Source organism: Sus scrofa, chromosome 12 (genome assembly GCF_000003025.6).
Source record: "Sus scrofa isolate TJ Tabasco breed Duroc chromosome 12, Sscrofa11.1, whole genome shotgun sequence".
Classification (NCBI taxonomy): domain Eukaryota; kingdom Metazoa; phylum Chordata; class Mammalia; order Artiodactyla; family Suidae; genus Sus; species Sus scrofa.
The window spans coordinates 15,048,093-15,068,879 of NC_010454.4; the positions used below are offsets into that span (position 1 = coordinate 15,048,093).

Genomic DNA, 20,787 nt, shown 5'->3' on the forward strand with positions numbered 1-20,787 from the left:
CGTGGGCTTTTTCCTTGTGCCTCTGTGCGCGGACATCAACGGGGGCTGAGGGCAGCAGAAGGGCTGGGGGGCTTAGGGGCCAAGCGGGAAGACTTGGGGGGCTGCCAGGGGCGGGGAGGGCAGGACACAGAGGGCCCCAGCTCTTCTCTGGCTCAGTCCGGCTGACTCCTGCCCCCTCCAAAAAGCCAGATGAGGTGAGAAGTCCTGTCCCCCCACCGCCAACAGGCAGCCCCACGCTCCATCTCCCCACACATGAGAGCACCCAGGAAACAGGGTTTGGAGCCTGTACCCCCAGCCCCTTCTCTCTAGAAGCCCCCTTCACTTCTCAGCCCCCAGAAGCCCTAAGGTGCCTATGGGTACAGGGTGTGGTCCCTCCATCTCCTCAGGGGTTCAGCCCCCCAGGATGCTGCCTCCGACCCCTGGACCCCAAGAACCCAGAGTCCCATGGAACTATGACAGAGTCATATGTCCTGAGCTCAGGCCACATTCCCAGTGGGTGAAATATAGTTTTGATTTTTTGCTTTTTAGGGCCACTCTAGGGGCATATGGAAGTTCCCAAGCTAGGAGTCGAATTGGAGCTACAGCTGCCGGCCTGCAAGACTCAGATCTTCCAGGTACAGCCACAGGAACTCAGGATCTGAGTCTTGTCTGCGACCTACACCACAACTCACGGCAACGCTGGATCCTTAACCTACTGAGTGAGGCCAGGGATCGAACCTGCATCCTCATGGATATTAGTCGGATTCATTTCCACTGCGCCACAGTGGGAACTCCCTGAAATACAATTTTAGATGTCATTTTGTTTTCTACAACTTGATTTCTGACAGCCAGGGCTGTATTCCCTCAAACTAGTAAATACATAGGCCCTTTCAGGACTTCTGTACCCACTTTTCCTGGGTCCTGAGGTTACGTGGCCCCCGTGGGGGCTGGGGAGGGGCAGTCACAGGCCATCCAGACACCTCTCAGCCGTGTCCTCGAGCCTCGTCCTACCCTGTGGTTGTCTTTGCATGCAGGGGAGGGGTCCAGCATCCCTGAAGATTTCCCCGAGACCCCCACTGGGGGAGCTCCTCCTCACTTTAATTTCTCCAAACCTTGCCTGGGACCTTCTCTGGCTCCAAGGACAGGAGAGCTTGAGGAAGCCCAGGCCCACCCTTCCCCTGAGCCTTATCTTTTTTTCTTTTTTTTTCTTTTTTTGTCTTTTTGCTATTTCTTTGGGCCGCTCCCGCGGCATATGGAGGTTCCCAGGCTAGGGGTCTAATTGGAGCTGTAGCCACCAGTCTATGCCAGAGCCACAGCAACACCAGATCCGAGCCGCATCTGCAACCTACACCACAGCTCACGGCAACGCCGGATCGTTAACCCACTGAGCAAGCGCAGGGACCGAACCCGAAACCTCATGGTTCCTAGTCGGATTCGTTAACCACTGCGCCAGGACGGGAACTCCTTATCTTTTTTTCTTTAGGGCCACACCCATAGCATACAAAAGTTCCCAGACTGGGGGTCCAGTTGGAGCTACAGCTGCCAGCCTGCACCACAGCCACAGCCACACAGGATCTGAGCTGCCTCTACAACCTACACCACAGCTCATGGCAACACTGGATCCTTAACACACCGAGCGAAGCCAGAGATGGAGCCTTCATCCTCACGAACACTATGTCAGGTTCTTAACCCACTGAGCCTCAAAGGGAACTCCTGTCCTGAGCCTTGAATGGTAGAAGAAAAAAGCCAAGTCCTGGGTGAGAAACAGAGCCAATTGAGGTCCCTATTCCAGAATCACGTGTCCCTGCCCCCCACAAGCTGTGCTACTGCACACTTTCCTGAGGGTCAACTGTGCTTCCAGGTACCTCCAAGCATTTCGGGTACAGGATTCCCATCGAGGCTCATAACTGCTCTATGATGAAGATATAATGACAATTATTTCTATTTTACCCAAATGAGGAAACTCGGTCTCGGGGAGGTTAAAAATGGGTATTGCTTGGCCAGGGTGCTGTTGGCACATGAGCAGGGCAATTCTGCTTTGTGAGACGCCGTCCCTCCTACGGCGGGGTCTTCTGGGCCCCTGGCCCATGAATGCCAGTGACGTCCCCTGGTCATTTGACCATGGCAATGGACCTGGGCATTTCCAAATGCTCGTGGGGTGGGGCAGGGCCACCCTTCGTTGAGAAACACCAGGGGACTTGGGGCGGCTTTCCGGTTGGTATTTTGCAGGGTCAGGATTCAAACCCGCATCCTTCTGAGGCTAGAAGCCTCCCTCCCCCACCCCCAACAAGAAACCAAGTAAGGAAGGACTAGGGAAGGGGCAGGGTCAGAACCCCTCCTTCCAAACTCAGGTCCTGCCCTCTCCCACCCTTCCCAGGGCTGCCGGGGGTCCCTGCCTTCCTGCTTCCCCCAAACCCCGAGCTCCTTGTCCCCTCTCCCTACACCCTCACCCCTTACGTTGATGCTGCCTTCCTGGAAAGGTGAGGTGGGGGCTGCCAGATGTCGGGGTGTAGAGCCCAGGGCACCCAGGGCCAGAGGCGGGAGTGGGCTTATGAGGCCTCCTGTTCCAGGAAAGAAAAGGCGTCATGAGCCCCAGATGAGCTCAGTGCTGTTGTCACTGGGGAGGGAACAGCATGGTCCCCACTGTGACAAATAAGCCTGCAGACGGTGGAGGCCCCACAGCCCCCACCCTCTCCTGAAAACAGATCTCTGCCTGACATGAATGGGAATGAACTCCAAAGGACACATCTGCATGCCTGCCCTCAGAGGAGGCAGATGTGTGTGTTTGGAAGATGCCAGCACCACGCCCCCCACCCCCAATCTCCAAACTCCCTAGAGTCACCTGGGGCCCCAGGACCAGCTCCCGAGCAGCCCCGCGCTGCCCAGCCCGGGGGGCACACCCATGTCAGCAGCTGCCTCACACATGCGTGGGCCCCCAGCCTTCCCCATCGTCCTCCCAACTTCGGGGGACACTAGCCCCAGGGGAACCAAGGCCTCCATCGCCAGGAGGTATTTTGCTAAAGAAGATCTTCCTCTGGGGAGTGTCCAAGCACCAGGGGCCCGTGGTCCCCACGCTGACCTCGGCTGATGTTTATATTCCCGGGCTGTTTGTTCTGTGAGCTGAACATCTGATACCTTCTCAGAGAAATGTTTTGGGGTTTTTTTTTTTGTTTTTTTTTTTTTTTTTTCATTTGGAACATCTGGAAACAGCAAGAACATCTGGGACAGCTGGGAATGAGCTGTTCCTTGGATAGAAACTCTACCCTCCTGCCCTCACTTTCTGCAGCCCCAGTCCTGGCCTGTGCTCCCCCGACACCGTGCCAGATGGGGCCTATGCCCAGGCCTGAGGGGGCAGCTCCCAGACCTCTACCTTCCTCACCACCAACCCTGCCACGGGAGGCAGGACCACGTCTCCCTGAGCCCAAAAAGACCTGCCAGCAGCACAGATGGTTTGAAAACTAAAGGGTGGTGAGGAGAGTGAGAGGTAGAGGCAGAGGACACATGGGATTCAGCATCTTCTTCCCTTCCTGAGAGTTGGGAGAAGAGGGAGAGTGAGGGGCCAAGAGGGAGTAAAGAGGCTGCCATTAAACATAAACTCAAGGGCATTCCCTTCGTGGCTCAGTGGTTAACGAGCCCGAATAGGATCCATGAGGATGTGGCTTCAATCCCTGGCCTCGCCCAGTGGGTTGGGGACCCGGGATTGCCATGAGCTGCGGTGTAGGTTGCAGACACAGCTTGGATCCCACGTTTCTGTGGCTGCGGTATAGGCCAGCTGCTACAGGCTACAGCTCCAATTCCACCCCTAGCCTGGGTACTTCCATATGCCACGGGTGCCCGAGGCCCCTAAAAAGCAAAAAACAAAGCAAAACAAAACAAAAAACAAAAACCATAATACTCAAGAATGGGCTCAGCCGTGGCGCTGTGGGATGAGGCCTGCCAAGTGCGGGTGGGCAGGTTGCACACTATACAAAGGTACCACTCTCCTGTTGCATCTGACCTTGGGGCAGGGGCACAAAGCTGAGCTTAGACGAGCTCCTGGATGCTATGGTTCCATCCACCACTCTGCTGACTGGCCAGATAAAGCCAGAGAACCTTTTCGTTTTAGGACCTGAAGGCTCCCCGCCGCTAGCCTCCTGTCCTCCACCCAAGACCCCTGGAGCAGTGGATAACATTGCAGTGCCCTGGGAGGCTCCTGATTGCTGAGCAATGGGTTTTCTCTAAGCCATCCAAGTCCACCCTCTTTGGCAGATCCCAGCAAACTCTCCTCCGAAGTGAGGGAGGAGGGCCTCTCACCAGGGCCTGGACCAAATCTTCTCCCAAGCGGCGGCCACTCTTGGCCTATTCTGGCTCAAGAACTTCTGTGGCTCCCTTCCTCCCCAGGGTCATATCTCCATCAATACCCAACATGATCACCCTCTTGCCAGCCAAGAGGCTGTGCTCTGGGCGCCTGGCCTGGGCCGATAGCTGCCTCCCAGCAGCCAGGCACCATCCCCAGCTTCCCCCCCGCCCGCCGCCTTTCCCCCCCCCCCCCAGCCCTGTGCCTCTCTTCCTGCAGGGTGTGGGCTGGTCCAGGGTGGGGGGACCCTTGTGTTATGCAATCAAGTACCTTGGAATCCAGACTGCAAGGTAGGAGGCTTCAGGTTCCAGAGCAGGACCAGGGGATGGGGTGGGGACACAGGGGCGGGGACACAGGGAAGGAAACACGGGCCGCCCTCAGAAGACTCAGAGCCCCCCCGCACCCCCAGGCTCCAGGGGCGTCCACTGAGGACCCCAGCTGGGGTGACCCTTGAGCCCTAGCAGCACAGCTGACAAGAGAGCCCGCCCTCCCCCAGGGTCCCCAGAGAGCTGGTGCCTCCCCTGGGTCCCGATTTGCATGGCAGGAAGGGGCCTGGTGGGGAAGCGGCGGGGAGGAGACAGGCTGCAGCCAAGGCAGTTACACGTTTTCCCCCCAGGAGCCTCCGAGGTCACGGGCTTGGGGAAGGGGACGCGGAGGGGCGAGCATGGCGGGGCCCGCGCTGTCTCCCGGGCTCAGCAACTGGTTGGTGCTGCTGCTGCTGCTCCTCTCAGGTACCGCCCGAGCCCAGGCCTGCTGGTCTTGCGGTTTGCACCGGTTCTGTCTCTGCTCTCTCTCCTCCTCCCTCTGTCTCTCACACTTTCTGCCTCCTGCCTCCCTCTGACAGCCCTGGGGGCCAGGTCTGTGGGTCTTCGCCACACAGACCGGCTCAGGGGTCTGCGATGCAGCCCCTCTCCCACCTGCAGGGTGTCCGGTTGGGCTGGGCCTGAGGGCTTGGTGGCCCTGGCCACGGAAGAGCTAGGCCCTGGAGGGAGAGAGGAGCGGGCGCTTCACCCCCAGGCCCTTGAGGGCCCTGCGTGGGGGAGGCGGCGGAGAGGCTGTTCCCCAACAGGACCCTGGGACAGGCATGTTCCAGAAACAGGGGACCCTCCAGCTGCGACTTCCCTCCCATCTCCCCCAGCCGCTCAAGGTCAAGGCAGAAGTGGGGTGGGGGCGTAGGGGCCAAGAGGTGAATCTTCTGGTGACCCCACCCACTCTGGTCTCTCTAGAGCAGGGCTGGGATGAACTGAGGGTCCCGAAGCCCAAGTCCTGGCCGGGGGAAGCGGTCTGGGAAGGCGGAGGGTGAGCAGGGGTGGGGCAGGCACCTCGGAGCGCCTGGCCCCACCCACTTCCTCCCACCCGGCAGGTGAGACGGTGCTGGAGGCCGAAACAAAGGAACTCCGGGATCCCAAAGGTTGGCCCCTTCCCTGCCCCTTCTGGGGACACGTGTGTCTGTGTCCAGTGCCGCTCACCGTCCCGCGGGCTGTCCCATGGTTGCCCCTCGCGCCCTTGACTCCCCTGGCTCTCCCCACCCAGGACTCCCATCCCCAGGCCTCCCTGGGGGTCTGTCTCCCTCTGTAAGACCGGCTCTGAGCTCCCTCCCACCCGGACTCCTCCAGCCTTTGCCCTCATTCAACCCAAGTCCTGGGTCCCGGGAGGCTGGGCTAAGCCCAGGGTGAGAGGCGGAGCCAGAGCCAGTCCCACTGAGGACCCAGGCCGGTCGGGCTGGCTGGGGAGTTAGACTTAGCCCCGACAGGAACCTGTAACTTTAGGGCCCTGAGAGGCCGCAGAGACTCTGGGGTTCCTAGGGGACCACTCACTGGGAACAAGGCAGGAGGGAGGTTTCTTGGAGCAGGTGGGCGGGGAGAGCATGGGGGCTGAGAGAGAAGGTTTGGGAATAAAGAACGGAGCAGGTCCGCACAGGAGGGGAGAGGGAGGTGATGGAGGGGAGACGTGCGGGGCCTGGCTTGCCGGGCTAAGGTCTGGGGGGGTGGTCCCGGAGGATTTCCGGCCGGAGCAGGCAGCCCAGGGTAGGCTAAGTGGGAGGCTGTGTGCAGTGGGTGAGGCCCACATCGGGCTGCCGTAATGGGCATGGAAAGGAATCAGAAGGAACCAGGCTCTTCTAAAGGAAAATCAACTGCGGAGGGTGGGCCCTCAGGAAGGGGCGGGGTTTGGCCCGTGGCCTCTCACGTGGCTCGGCTCCCTAGCACCTCTGCCTCAGGACTGTCTCACACCTTGAGAAGCAAGGACAGACGAGGGGACAGAGCCAGGGGTCCGTGCTGCCCAGGGCAGGGGGTTCCCCGGTCGGGCTGGCAGTCAAGAAGGCGAGGAGCAGGATTTTGATCCTAGCCATGGCACCCACAGGAGGCGCTTGCTCCCGGATCTGGCAGCACCCACGTTTCGTGGCCAGGAAACGGGGCTCCATGGTGGAAATCAGGTGCTACGTGGAGGACCCCGGCATCGTAAGCTGGCTCCGGAAGCAGGAGGCGGACTTGGAGCCCAAGATATTTCCGCCCGAAGAGGGCCGCATCATCCAGAATCAGACCACCTCCGAGGCCACTCTCATCATCCAGGGTGTCCAGTTTCAGGACAACGGTGTCTATTACTGCAAGCAGGAGTGCTCCAAGGAGCCCCTGAGGACAGAGCAGGGCTGTGGCACTGAGCTTCGGGTCATGGGTGTGTGCAAGGCCTGCCCCCCCAGCCCCCTGGCCCGGGAGGAGCGTGGGGATGCTCACGGACCATCTGTACCCCCTCTGCCCAGTTTGCCTCCAGCAAGGGGGGGGTGGTCCCGGGGTGGGGGCGGGGAGCTGTGGTCCTCGAGCCTCCAGGAGAGCCAGTGAGAAGCAGATCCCTGCGGGCCACAAAGGAGGGGCCCAGCCTCACCGTCCCCGCCCCCCTTCCCCCAGGGTTCAGCACCCTGGCACAGCTGAAGCGGCGGAACACGCTGAAGGATGGCATCATCATGATCCAGACCCTGCTCATCATCCTCTTCATCATCGTGCCCATCTTCCTGCTCCTGGACAAGGTGACGGGGACAGGGGGGCCGGGAAGCAGCCGGAGGGCAGGCCAGACGTGCGCGGGGTCTCCGTTTCCCCAGAGCCTGCCCGCTGACTCGCCTCGTCAGCTACTCCTTCGTGCGTCAGCTCTTCTTGCGGAGTGCACCTCACCCCTGACCTCTCACCTTTTACCTCTCACCTCTCACCGGGGCCAATCTCCTGGGGCCTCCGCAGCCTGGCCCAGCGGTGGAGGGGGTGGGGATACTAACGCTCTGCTCTCCATCCTTACCCGCCAGGACGACAGCAAGCCTGGGATGGAAGAGGATCACACCTACGAGGTGAGGAGCAGGGTGGACCCCGCAGCTCAGAGGGCCTGGGGGGGCGCTCGGAGGCCATGTGGGTGCGCTGGGGAGGGGCCAAGGTCTGAGCTCTGTTCCATGTCTCCAGGGCCTGGACATTGACCAGACAGCCACTTACGAGGACATAGTGACACTGCGGACAGGGGAGGTGAAGTGGTCGGTGGGTGAGCACCCTGGCCAGGAGTGAGGGGCCGGCCATCCCTGCGCCCCCGGGCCCAGCCTGCTGGACCCTCATTGACTGCTTCAGAGCCGCCTGGCTCCCAGCCCACCCCCCTTTCTCTGGAGCCCCTGTCAGCCTCCAAAGCTGGCCAGCCAGATCCGCCTGTCCCTCCCGCCCTTGGTCCCCAACTCTCACCGGAGGGACTGGAGTGGAAGGGCCGCAGGGCAGTGATTTGGAGGAGGGAGTTCTCTGGGGCTAGACTGGACCCAGCCCTCTGGGGGTGCCGTGCGGAGATCCACGCCCCGTTCAGGATGGAGAAGGCAGAGACGTGTCTGGAACCTATAGATGGACTCAGAGCAGACCGGCTTTCTGCGGAGTCTAGGAAGGGCCAGGGCCCACCCCGATGTGGCCACGGAGGGGCCACCAAGAGCTTCATCCCTCTCCTACCCTCGCCCACCCCAGGGGCTCCTGGCCTCAAACCCATTCTCCCATGGAATAAACAGTGTGTCTTGAGAAACCACACACAGGCTTGTGACATCTATGGGGACGGGGTGGAGGACAGTATCTGGGCACAGACGTCTGGGCGCCGGTGGGCCCATGGGGTGTGTGATGGGCCCTTGGCTGGGCTCACTTGCTGCTTCTCCCTGAAGGCACAGATGGGACCTGGGTTCCTGTCCCCTTTCTTCCCCTGCTCGGACCCTAGCTGGGCCCCCTGCAGTGGAGAAGGGTGGAGGGGACGGGGCCTTCTGGGCGGGGAGGGCCTCATCCTGCACGCCCTTCAGGGACCAGCAGCGCCTGAGTCCTGCTCTGTAGGGCTTGCCCTCCCCCGCCTACCTCAATACTATTGTCCTTCAAGGCCCTCCACCTATAGGAAGCCCTCCCAAAGCACCCCAGTTCCCTGTCTGATCCCTGTTCCGACCCCAGCCTCTGCAGCTCTGGCGTAGCGACTACCTCATACTGCCCACACTGGCCTTGTTCCCCAGTTAAACTAGAAGCTTCCTGTGGGCAGCGTTTCCCTTGCCTCTACCATGCACCCCTCCCCCCAAGCCTGGACTTAAAAAAAAAAAAAAAATCTGACCCAGAGCTGTGCAAGAGAAATTCCTGAAGTAGGGGGCCTTTTGGTGGTGAAGTCTGGGGGTCCTTAGCCACATCACCCCTTCAGGCTTTTCCAGTGATGCCCCCCAAAAGTCTCCCTAGGGCCCTACCAATCAGGGCCCTAACCTGCCAGCTGCAGGAGTTCCTGGGAGCTGCTCACCGCCATAGACCCCGTTCACCTCCGTGTGCAGAGCCCCGCTGGGCTCCGCTTCCTGTTGACCCGGGGGTGGGGGGATGGGGGGCAGAACAGCTCTTCGCTGTTGATGCTCTGGATTCAGGTGGGAGAAATCCCTGCCCTCAGGGAGCTTTCAGTTTGGCTTGAGAACCACGGCCAGCAAGGGGCGACCAGCGAGAGCAGCGTCCCCCTGTTCTTCCAGGTGGGGCAGGGGGCTGGGGCCCCCACGCCTGGGCTCTCAGGTCAGTCTCTGCGTCCATCAGCGGTGCCCAGTTGGCGCCAGGCTGGGCCAAGCAGGGCCGGGCCTCCTCCCTCCCGGGGCCTCTGGGCTGCCAGAGGAAACCGGTTTGTTTTGGCATCTGCCTCCACTGAGCTGGAGCCCTTCCTCTCCTACTGCTTTGCATAGTGGCGCTAATTCTGTCCTTGACCTCCGCCAGGGACCCTGGGCAGCCGGGCTGGGGGTGGGAGGGAGTCTTCACTTCTCCCCCCAGGCAGGGTCTCCCCCTGCTCAGGGCTGCCCTGAGCCTGGGGAGGCCTTGGCTTTTATAAAAGACAACTTAATGTCTTTGAATAACTGCCTTTCGCTGATGCTTTGAAGTGCTGTTGGCAGAAGCTCATTTGAGCAAGGGGCCTGCCTGTCTACCAGGCCCCCCCACCCACCCCCCGCAAGGGGCATTGCCTCCATGGGATGATGCAGAAGCACTCCCTGGTCTGTTCTTGTGTTTCAGAGGCTTACACGAGAGGTATCCCCACGTCTGTCCTGTGGGACTCTGGCCCTGGGCCCCTGAAACTGATAGGCCAGAGAAACAAACCTGGGGCTGGGCTGGAGCGCTCGCTCGCCTTATCTGCGAAACGGGGATCCCAAAACTTGTCCAAAGGAAAGGAGTTGGACCAGATGCTGGTTTTTAGAGAACGATCCTAGAGTAAAACCGATTTTGTATTCTTTTCATGACCAGCTCTGTGAATTTTAGCAGGAGTCAGAATGGTATCACCGCCACCACAACTGAGATCCAGAACATGAACCAGAATCTTTCGCTGGGTCCCCCAAAGAAGTATGCATATGGAGCATCCCTTAACTGCCCAGGAGACATTATTGAGCACCTCCACGTTCATTTCCATGACCTTGTCCAGCCCCAGCATGACCTTGGAAAGGGAACCGAATCCCCTCCACTTACAAATGAGGAAATCGAGGCCCAGGGAGATTATTACCGTAATTGGCCAAAAGTCACAGAGAGACCCTCTGATTCCAAACGCAGCCCTCTTTCCACTGCTTCTCAGCAGCCGTCCTTGAAGGATTTGCAGCATTGAACCAGAGGAGGAGGAGGTCCACAGGCAGAGATTCCCAGGACCGTTTGGCCATCTTCAAATTTCCCCCTGGCTCACCAGGAGCCCGAAGGCCCCGCTCCTTCCTACTTAGGGTTGATGTGCAGCCACTGGGCCAGCCTTCCAGGAGTCTGGCTCTGGGCCAGCCCTAGGCCTCTTCCTCCCAGAATGCAGCCCAGAGGCGCTGGGTGGGCATATGCCCCACTGCCCACTGGGGGAATCCAGCCCAGTCCCCTGGGGCCTGGTGGAAGCACAGGCTGGTTCCTCCTCCGCTCTAGCTTGACTTCCGGCCCCCTTGCTGCAGGTGCTGTTAGGCTGGGGGTGCTCCGACCAAGGGTTTGGGTGTTTTTCCAGTAGAATCAGAGGCAAGAGAAAAACAAAGCTCGGAAAGCTGCCGCTGTTTGGGTGTCACTGGCAGGAAGCACTGGACCCTCAGCAGGTGCGCGGCCTGGCCGGGTCTTCTGAGAAGAGCCGCAAAGGCCATCCGGCTCCTGGCTCAGGACTCCTGTCTGCACATGCAGGGCTCTCTGGGGTGCTCTCAGCAGCTGGATTCAGAGCCCACATCTGTGAAATTTCTGGATTTGTCTTTGCTTCCCCATGCCGCACCCAGTTAGGGCACCCTCAAGACCTGCTGCTGATTCAGGTGCAAGCATAAACAAAAGTGAGGAGTACCTGCTGTGCTACAGTGGGATTGGTGGCACCTCTGGGGCACCTGGCCACAGGTTCGAGCCCTGGCCTAGCACAATGGGTTAAGGATCGTGTTGCTGCAGCTGAGGCTCAGATCTGATCCCTGGCCCTGGAACTCCATATCTGCAGGGGGGCCAAAAAAAGCAAAAAACCAACCCAAATGAACAAACATGCCACTTGGGACCCCCTCAGCTGCCCTCTCCCACCCCAAAGCCTGGACTCGGAAACTTAGGTGACTCCACAGAGAACAAAAGTTAACAAGCCTTCCGCCTGAATTCAGAGTGTAGTTTGTTAAAACCCATTTAGACAGATCGCAATGAACTTTTCAAATTAAAGATAAAGGAGTTCCCGTCGTGGCTCAGCGGAAACGAATCTGACTAGTATCCCTGAGGACGAGGGTTCAATCCCTGGCTTCACTCCGTGGGTTAAGGATCCGGCGTTGCTGTGAGCTGTGGGGTAGGTCGCAGACGCATCTCGTATCCAGCGTTGCTGTGGCTCTGATGTAGGCTGGTGGCTCCGATTCGACCCCTAGCCTGGGAACTTCCATATGCTGAGGGTGCAGTCCTTAAAAGACAAAAAAAAAAAAAAAGAGATGTTCTCAAATTAAAAAAAAAAGAAATTAAAAAAAGACATCGTTCTCAGGGGCCCTAAGATCACTTTCTCACTGGGCAGGAGTGGGCGGGCCAGACACCTCGTGAGGTCTCCTTTGGGCCTCAGGTTCTGCAAGTGGTGGGTCTGCGTGAACATCTGGGTGATCTCGCCATCAGCATATGCAGCCTACCCTGAGGTTGGTTCAGGTACGTATGGCCCGGCGTTGCAAGACGCTGTGCTGTCATTTTTTGCCTGTACCTTTTATGGTAAAGGAGACCATCAACCCGCCCCATGGCCTGCCCTGCCCTTTCTGACTGGGTAGAGTTTGACTTCTTTCGTTGGCACTGCCTTTCCATCCATTCAATCCACTCAGCAGAGGCTGGAGTTTCTAAGCCTGGGATGATGCCGGCTGCCAGCTGCCCCCACACCCCGAGCTAGGCGCTCACCTCTATGTCTTAGCTATTTCTTTTCTTTTTCCTTTCCCCCACCCCTTTGCCTTTTCGGCGACCCCTGCAACAGGTGGAAGTTCCCAATTCAGGGATTGAGCCTGTACCACAGCAGTAATCAGAGCCACAGCAGCGATGCCAGATCCTTAACTCGCTGAACCGCCAGGGACCTCCTTAGCTATTTCTTTCATGGCCGTTTTCACAATGTGACATTTCTGTATACATTTTACCATTATGTATTTATTTGTTTGCTACTGTCTCTCCTTCCCAAACGTATGCTGTGAACTCCAGCAGAGAAAAGATCGTGTCCTTTGTTTATCTAGGTAAGCCCATCTGCCTGGCATGATGCCTGGCACATGGAAGGAACAACGACTGCTTGTTGAATCACTCAGTGCCTGAATAAGAGAACGAGTGGCTGATCCAAGAGATGAAAGGCATGAATCCAGCCTCAAAGAGCTTTCATGCCCATAAAGGGAATAAAATGTTCACAAATAACCACAGACTAAGGTGGAAGGAGGCAAAGGTTATTTCCAGCCAACAGCACAACGAGGAAAGCACCCCAGACTTCCCACAGCTGCTGCACACGCCCCTGAACTTACTACCTTTTCAATGGGCCTTTGTCCCTGGGGAATAATCCCCAAGGTGGAAACGATTCAGTAGGTCCAGTGATAGAGATTGTTCTGCACCTCCAGATTGTTCAGAGGTCCTCACTCAGTGTAAACAACACCCCCCATCAACCCCCAGGAGTCCCTGGCCCCCAGCCCCAGGGCCCTCCAAGGCCCCTCCTCCATGCTTGAATCCTCTGGCAAACCCTAGGGTCCGATGAGATAAAGGAAGTGAAAACGTGATGTACACTGAAACGTGCAACACACATGTGAAGGCTGATGCGACCTGGTTCATTAAATCGAGCTACATCAGGTTGTTTTTCTCTGAAGGTCTTCTGGCGCCGGTGGACCTTGCTCTGGGCTGAAGCTCCTTGTGATCGATTCCCCTCAAGCTCCCTGAGCATCTTCTGAGTGGGGATTGGATCCCACCCTGCTAGCTTTGCACTAAGGATAGGTCTGTCCACGCCCAGCAGTGCCACTGTCCTTCCCAGATGAGGCATCTAAAGAGCTCAGCGTGGTGGGAAGATCGGGGTCTTGGGCAGCCATCACTGAGCAGCTGAAAGACTCTGGGAAAACTGCTTATTGCAGGAGTTCCCATCGTGGCTCAGCAGTAATGAGCCTGACTGGTATCTGTGAGGATGGGGGTTCGATCCCTGGCCTTGCTCAATGTGTTAAAGATCCGATGTTACCATGAGCTGTGGTGTAGGTCAAAGACTTGGCTCAGATCCCACGTTGCTGTGGCTGTGGCATAGGCTGGCAGCTGTAGCTCCGATTCAACCCCTAACCTGGGAACCTCCAAAAAGACCAAAACAAAACAAAGCAAAAAACTGCTTATCACTTTGAGCCTGAGTGTCCTTGTATGAAACTCGGCTCACCCACCCCACCACCCCAGCACCCAGTACACTGCCTGGCATATAGAGGGTGCTCAGAAATGTTGGTCTCCTTCCCCATCTCTCCTGGAGACGCCCTTGGGCATAATATTAATAGAACAATAATGTTCTCTAAAGACATTGACCCAACGTGCTATGATCAATGCAGTCAAGACTCATGCTCGAAGCAAAGAAGAGGTGGAGCCTTCCCTGGGGGCAGTCCCGGCCTCTGGCTTCAAGGAAGGCGGGACAGAGAGAGGTGAGAAACGTGAACCCCAAGTGACCAAGAGGGGCTTGGAAAGAGCTGCCACCAGCCGCTCTGAGGCTGCGCCTAAGGTAAGGACAAGTATGCCTGTAATTAATGCGACGGCCCCAAGCCCCAGGGAATTGAACCTCAGAGGGGTTCTTGAAGTCTGAAATAGGCCACTTTCAGATCAAGAGGAGAACTGTGGGTTGCTACAATAGGTACAGAGAACCCCAGGGCTGGCCAATTCTGGAAATATGAAAGGAGTTCCAAACACACTGAAATCTGTGGATCCCAAGATGATGGGAGCTTCATCCTGAACCCTTTGAGGCTGACGCTGGAGATACAGATCACAGCCTCTCCCCGCTGGCCACCATGCAGAGGCCGCTGTGCGCAGTCTCTGAGCCTGGAGAAGCCAGGCATCTGGTCCCAGATGGTGCCACAAGAAAGGCTGGGTGACTCCCACTGGTGGGAAAATCTCAGGTCCAATTCAAAGTTTCTCTTCTACTAGCAATGAATTATGTATATGTCTCCATGACTAAAGCGCCTCGAAAAGACCTTTTCTAGACGAGAGAAAAGGATCCGGGTACCCACCTCCACACTCTTCGGTTCTTCCCTCTTTGGGTCCGATGGCTGCCATCGTGGTAACCTGTTATGAAAGTGTATCCCAGGGATCCCCAGCATTGCGTGGGCCAAGCAGAAGTGGGCTGGCGAGAGGATACGTGCCCTTGCTCTGGCTGGTCCTACCTGTTCTTGGCAGTAACCTGACTGGTAGGAGCCTCAGCCACACCTCGCTGGTGCCCAACTTGTGTGGCTCTTGAGCAGTCCCCAACTTGGGCTCCTGCACCCTAACTCCTAGGGGAGACCTGAGGCTTCTCGCATGGTCCACAGTTCACATACTAGTCCCCTAGCATTAGCTAGAGGCCTGTCATGGGAGGTTCCACCTCAGTGCCCCTTCCCCCAGGTGACAGAGAAGAAAGATGTTTCAAGGGGGCAGAACACCGCATGGGGCTCAGAGACCCTCCCCCGCTTCCCGCTGGGCTCCTCCCCTTTGGTGGAGCTGGAAGGAGAGGAAAGGAGGGTCCTCACCTTTCTTGTGGCCTCACCTTCCTCTGAGCCTATAATGACACTCCTCCTAGTCCTCCTGGGGGACTGCCTGGGGACAGGTCCTGGAGATCCCGGTGTCCTTCTTAGCAGATAGCGAATCAGGAGCACAGATGGGCAATGGTTCAAGATGGAAGAAAAGACAACTCTATCCTCTGATCCTAAAAGGGGGGCGGATGTTGCAAGGTGCAAGCTCTCAGGTTCTGGACCATGGGGAGGGGGGTGACTTTTCCACACCGGGTGCCAACACCATAATCAACCACCTCCAGAAAGCTTTGCTTGTTGGTTTGTTTTCCCACAGAGTCGAGTGCTAAATGTTCTTCCACTCAACGGTTTAAACTGAGAGGAAGTGCTCTTATCCCTGGAGACAGTTTGATACTGATGACCTCCCGATGCTGAAGTGGCCCCAACCCTGGGCACCTGCAGCCCTAGCTTTCCTGACCCTAGCTTTGCCCTGCTGTGTGGTCTCCACCATACACCCCGTGTCTCTGGGCTGTTTTTATCTGGAAAATGGATGGACAGCAATCTGACTCTTGAAGGAGGACTAAATGAGGCGAAGGCACTCTTGCGACTAGTGGCAGGATCCTTGTGATCTGAGGGATCTAGAAGTTTTAAAAAATAGAGTGGCACCCATCCAGTCTGCTTTGAAGAAAGGGCTTAGGAAGCTGTAACATGTAAGCCTCTCTGAGGAGTGCCTGTCGTGGCTCCGTGGTAACAAACCTGACTAGCATTCGTGAGGACGCGTGTTCAATCCTTGGCCTTGCTCAGTGGGTTAAGTATCCGGCATGGCTGTGGCTGTGGGGTAGGACCCCTAGCCTGGGAACTTCCACATGCTGCTAATGCGGCCCTTAAAAAAAAAGTAAGCCTCTCTGAGCCTCAGTCTCCTCCTCTGTTAAATGGGGTGATAAGGATCCCTCCTTCACTAGGTGGTCGCGAGGGTCTAATGTGAGATGGCACAGGCACGCTCTTCGCAACCTGATATGCACAACACAGCTACTAAGGAGAAGACAGACTTGTAGGAGACCACAGTGGCTGGAGAGGGCATCTTTCAGGGTGCTGTGCCCAAACTCCAGTGCTGGGGGTGAGCCTCAAGCCCTCAAGGACTCTTCCAACATTGAGATTCTCTGATGGGGACAGGGCTACAGGAGGAAACACTTGTGGGCAGTGTTTGTTCCCAGGATCTCTGTGACGGATCCCAGGGTCAGAGGCAATACTTCAAGTTTTGGTCCTTTGTCCCACCCACCTGCGGGAGCCCCTAGGCTCAGGGAAAGCATAGAGCTGGGGCCCTCTAGTGGTCAATGTTAGCACTGCATCCAGCTGGGCCTCAGGCCACGTCAGGTGGCAGGCAGGAGGATGGTGATGGGGCAAAGCTGGAATCCATGCCCAGAAACCCCGGAACTGAGTGCTCTCCTTGGCCCCCTTTCCCAACACACACATTCTTTCTGGTGGCTGGAGGGCATCAGTGCAGGGAGGAGTAAAGGTGTAAAGAGTGAGGAAGCATCAGCCTAGCTCTCAGGGTTCATCCATCCATCTGAATATTGTCCCTTTTTGGGGACCAGCATGGGCCCTCCTCATCCTGGTGGACAACCCCACCATGACACCCTGCCAGAGCGCGTCTGCCACCTTCCCCTTGAAAAAAGGACAGATCGGGTGGTCTCTCAAGCTGAGACCCTGTGTGTACGACAGCTCTCGGGGCTGGTGACAGTGGGGAGGGGAAGTTGACGGACCCGGGGGACATGACCCCAGAGGAGGAGCGGGAACAGGATGAGTGGGAGGAGGTTCTAAATTATCCATTAGCACATGCCTGCCAGTGGGCCATGCATAAATGTATAGAGAAAATAGGTGGGGGCAGAGGGAGAGAGAAGAGGCCAGGGTATAAAAAGGGCCCAAAAGGGACCAATTCCAGAATCCCAGGACCCAGCTCCCCAGACCACTCAGGGACCTGTGGACAGCTCACCGGCTGTGATGGCTGCAGGCAAGTGCCCCTAAAATCCCAGTGGGCTTGGTGTGTTCTGAAGGGTGACGTGGGGGCCATGCAGATGGATGGGGCACCAACCTTGGGCTTTGGGGTTTCCGAATGTGAGCATGGATATCTACTCCTAGATATGAGGCCAAGTTTTAAATGTCCCTGGGGGAGGGGGAGGAGAAGGGACAGGGCTGGTGGAGCCCAGGCCTCTTGTCTCTGGGATCCCTCTCTCACGGGCCCTCCTGGTCTCTAGGCCCTCGGACCTCCGCGCTCCTGGCTTTCGCCCTGCTCTGCCTGCCCTGGACTCGGGAGGTGGGCGCCTTCCCAGCCATGCCCTTGTCCAGCCTATTTGCCAACGCCGTGCTCCGGGCCCAGCACCTGCACCAACTGGCTGCTGACACCTACAAGGAGTTTGTAAGCTCCCCAGGGAGGGTGCTGGAGGGGGGTGGTGGAGAGGGGTGAATTCGTCCCTCTCTGCCTAGTGGGAGGAAAATGAGGGGTTCTGGAGTATTGAGGCCAACCGAAGATGCTATCAGGTGAGTGTAAACTGAAGGGGATTCCCAAGAAAAGCAGCAAGGAGAACCGCGCCCCAGTGTAGACCTGGATGGCTGTCCCCTCTCCCAGGAGCGCGCCTACATCCCGGAGGGACAGAGGTACTCCATCCAGAACGCCCAGGCTGCCTTCTGCTTCTCGGAGACCATCCCGGCCCCCACGGGCAAGGACGAGGCCCAGCAGAGATCGGTGAGTGGCCACCTGCCAGCCGGGGAGCAGGGGCCTCCCTCTTCCTAAGAAGGCTGCCCCATCTCTCATCATCAGGGCCTTGGGCGGCCTTCTCCCCGAGCTGGTGGGGGTGATGGTGGCAGAGGGCGGGGTGGTGAGGGGGACGCCCACCGGCGGAGGCAGCGCCCCCCATCCACGCATCTGCCCGCAGGACGTGGAGCTGCTGCGCTTCTCGCTGCTGCTCATCCAGTCGTGGCTCGGGCCCGTGCAGTTCCTCAGCAGGGTCTTCACCAACAGCCTGGTGTTTGGCACCTCAGACCGCGTCTACGAGAAGCTGAAGGACCTGGAGGAGGGCATCCAGGCCCTGATGCGGGTGGGGATGGCGCTGCGGGTCCCGCACACTGGGGCCCATGCCGGCTCTCTCCCGGCTGAGCGGAGCGGTGGGGGGACGCACGTGGGCTGGGGGAGAGGGTCCCATGCTCTCTCTGTAGCAGTTCACTCTCGACCCGGAGAAATCTTTTCCTCATTTCCCCCTGCGGAGTCTTCCCTCTTTGTCCTTCTCCAAGCATGGAGGGGAGGGTGGAAGACGGAGGGGACAGGAGAGCGCCGCTGCCAAGGACTCGGCCTCTGTCTCTCTCTCCCTTTTGCAGGAGCTGGAGGATGGCAGCCCCCGGGCAGGACAGATCCTCAAGCAAACCTACGACAAATTTGACACAAACTTGCGCAGTGATGACGCGCTGCTTAAGAACTACGGGCTGCTCTCCTGCTTCAAGAAGGACCTGCACAAGGCTGAGACATACCTGCGGGTCATGAAGTGTCGCCGCTTCGTGGAGAGCAGCTGTGCCTTCTAGTTGCTGGGCATCTCTGTTGCCCCTCCCCAGTACCTCCCCTGACCCTGGAAAGTGCCACCCCAATGCCTGCTGTCCTTTCCTAATAAAACCAGGTTGCATCGTATTGTCTGAGTAGGTGTCACTCTGCGATGGAGGGAGGTGGGGCAGTAGGGCAAGGGGTGGGGGTGGGAAGACAACCTGCAGGCATCCTTGGGGGTCTCCTGGGGACCTAGACACTGAATGATGGTTGACCCGGTTCTTCCTGGGCTTGAAAGAGCAGGCACATTACCTTCTCTCTGTTACACACCCACTGCACCCACTGCTCAGGTCTGCAGTCCCAGCTTGCTGGGCACTCATAGGTCAGGACCACCCCCCATCCTGCTACACCCCCCGCCTCCCATAAAGTACCCAAGAATGGAAAGAGATGAAAGCAAGACAGGCTATTACGTTCTGAAGCAAGACGCCCCGACATGTGCGGAAACATTGAGAGAAATGAAACTATAAGGTGAATGCACATTAGGCCCAACTACCCTTGGGAAATGGGAACAATGCAAAAATGACTTTGGGACAAACAGAACCAACATGTTTGGGATCTGAATTGGGGTAAGGGAAGTGGAAGAGAGATTCTAAACGGAGGGTTGCAAATCCAGTGCCAACGGGTGCCAGGTAGGCATACACATAAGTAATGAGGGCTGTGGGCCAAGTGAGAAATAGCAACCAGCACTCAGGCTGTTTGTGCGGGAGACAACGCACAGGGGTGGGGCCAGAGCAACCGAAAGAACTCAGACCCCAGGAGTTCCCATCATGGCTCAGCGGTTAACAAATCCAACTAGGAACCATGAGGTTGTGGGTTCTATCCCTGGCCTCGCTCAGTGGGTTAAGGATCTGGCATTGCCGTGAGCTGGGGTGTAGGTCACAGACACAGCTCGGATCCTGAGTTGCTGTGGCTCTGGTGTAGGCCGGAGTCTACAGCTCCGATTAGACCCTTAGCCTGGGAATCTCCATAGGCCGAGGGAGCCCCCTAGAAAAAGCAAAAAGCAAAAAAAAAAAAAAAAAAACAAAAAACCTCAGACCCCAGCTAAGGAAGGGGGCCCATCCCACTGTGTCACCATTCAAGACTGCGGGAACAGGGCTGCCAGACCTGATTCTTCAAAACAGACGGGACATGAAGACTTTCATGGAAATCTATACATATATATTTTGAAATCTAATTGTTAAACAGTGGCAACTAATTTGTATTAAAATCATTTGAAGAGCAAAAATTAACCCAAACACATTTGGTCCTCAGCTGTCAGTGGGCAATTTTTTCTAAGAGGAGTAATTTGGGATAATTTGGTATAACAGAAAGAATAAAAGACTTGAACTTATTATACTTGGGAATAAGTTATTTAACTTCTCTGAGATTCAGTTTCCTTACCTATAAAGTGGAGATAATAATGCATTGCCGTATAAGGCTTCTGTGGGATTAAATGAAATGTTTCTGAAGTGATTGACACATTACAGTACTCAAGAAGTTGTAGCTGGGGAGTTCCCGTCGTGGCACAGTGGTTAACGAATCTGACTAGGAACCATGAGGTTTCGGGTTCGATCCCTGCCCTTGCTCAGTGGGTTAAGGATCTGGCGTTGCCATGAGTGGGGTGTAGGTCGCAGACAGCGTCTCGGATCCCGAGTTGCTGTGGCTCGGGTGTAGACCGGTGGCTACAGCTCCGATTAGACCCCAAGCCTGGGAACCTCCCATATGCTGTGGGAGCAGCCCTAGGAAAGATAAAAAGACAAAAAACAAAAAAAACAAAAAAAAAAAAAAAGAAGAAGTTGCAGCTGGGAGTTCCTGCTGTGATGCAGTGGGTTAAGAATCCAACTGCAGGAGTTCCCATTGTGGCTCAGTGGTAATGAACCCAACCAGCATCCATGAGGACGCGGGTTTGATCCTTGGCCTTGCTCCATGGGTTAAAGGATCTGGTGTTGCCGCGAGCTGTGTGTAGGTCTCAGAAGCAGCTTTGGATCCCGTGTTGCTGTGGCTGTGGTGTAGGCTGGCAGCTGTAGCTCCAATTCAGACCCCTATCCTGGGAATCTCTGCATGCCGCAAGTGGGCCCCTAAAAAGCAAAATAATAATAATAATAATCAAATCAATCAAATCATGGAGTTAGAAGGGCCTCCCAGGTCATCTTAATTCCTTCTAATTTAGGAAAGTTACTCTACAGCATCCCTCACAGGTGGTACTCACTTGTGTAGCACTAGAATTAAAGGACTCTATTTCACAACACAATTGATGCTATTAAATTGCTCTGGTTTCAGAAAAGTATT

General features: G+C 56.9%; 2 protein-coding genes across 3 annotated transcripts; both read left to right on the plus strand.

Annotated features, from left to right (window-relative positions):
• CD79B (CD79b molecule) lies at positions 4,874-8,349 on the plus strand. Of its 2 annotated transcripts, NM_001243912.1 has the most exon segments (6): positions 4,915-5,046; positions 5,679-5,726; positions 6,677-6,988; positions 7,219-7,337; positions 7,605-7,646; positions 7,756-8,347. In NM_001243912.1, coding segments are annotated over 6 exon segments (687 nt in total). In that variant the 5' UTR covers positions 4,915-4,979; the 3' UTR covers positions 7,855-8,347.
• On the plus strand, positions 16,873-18,606 carry GH1 (growth hormone 1; the record flags this gene model as incomplete). Its single annotated transcript, NM_213869.1, is given in 5 exon segments — positions 16,873-16,941; positions 17,186-17,346; positions 17,557-17,673; positions 17,864-18,025; positions 18,303-18,606. Coding segments are annotated over 5 exon segments (651 nt in total). The 3' UTR covers positions 18,504-18,606.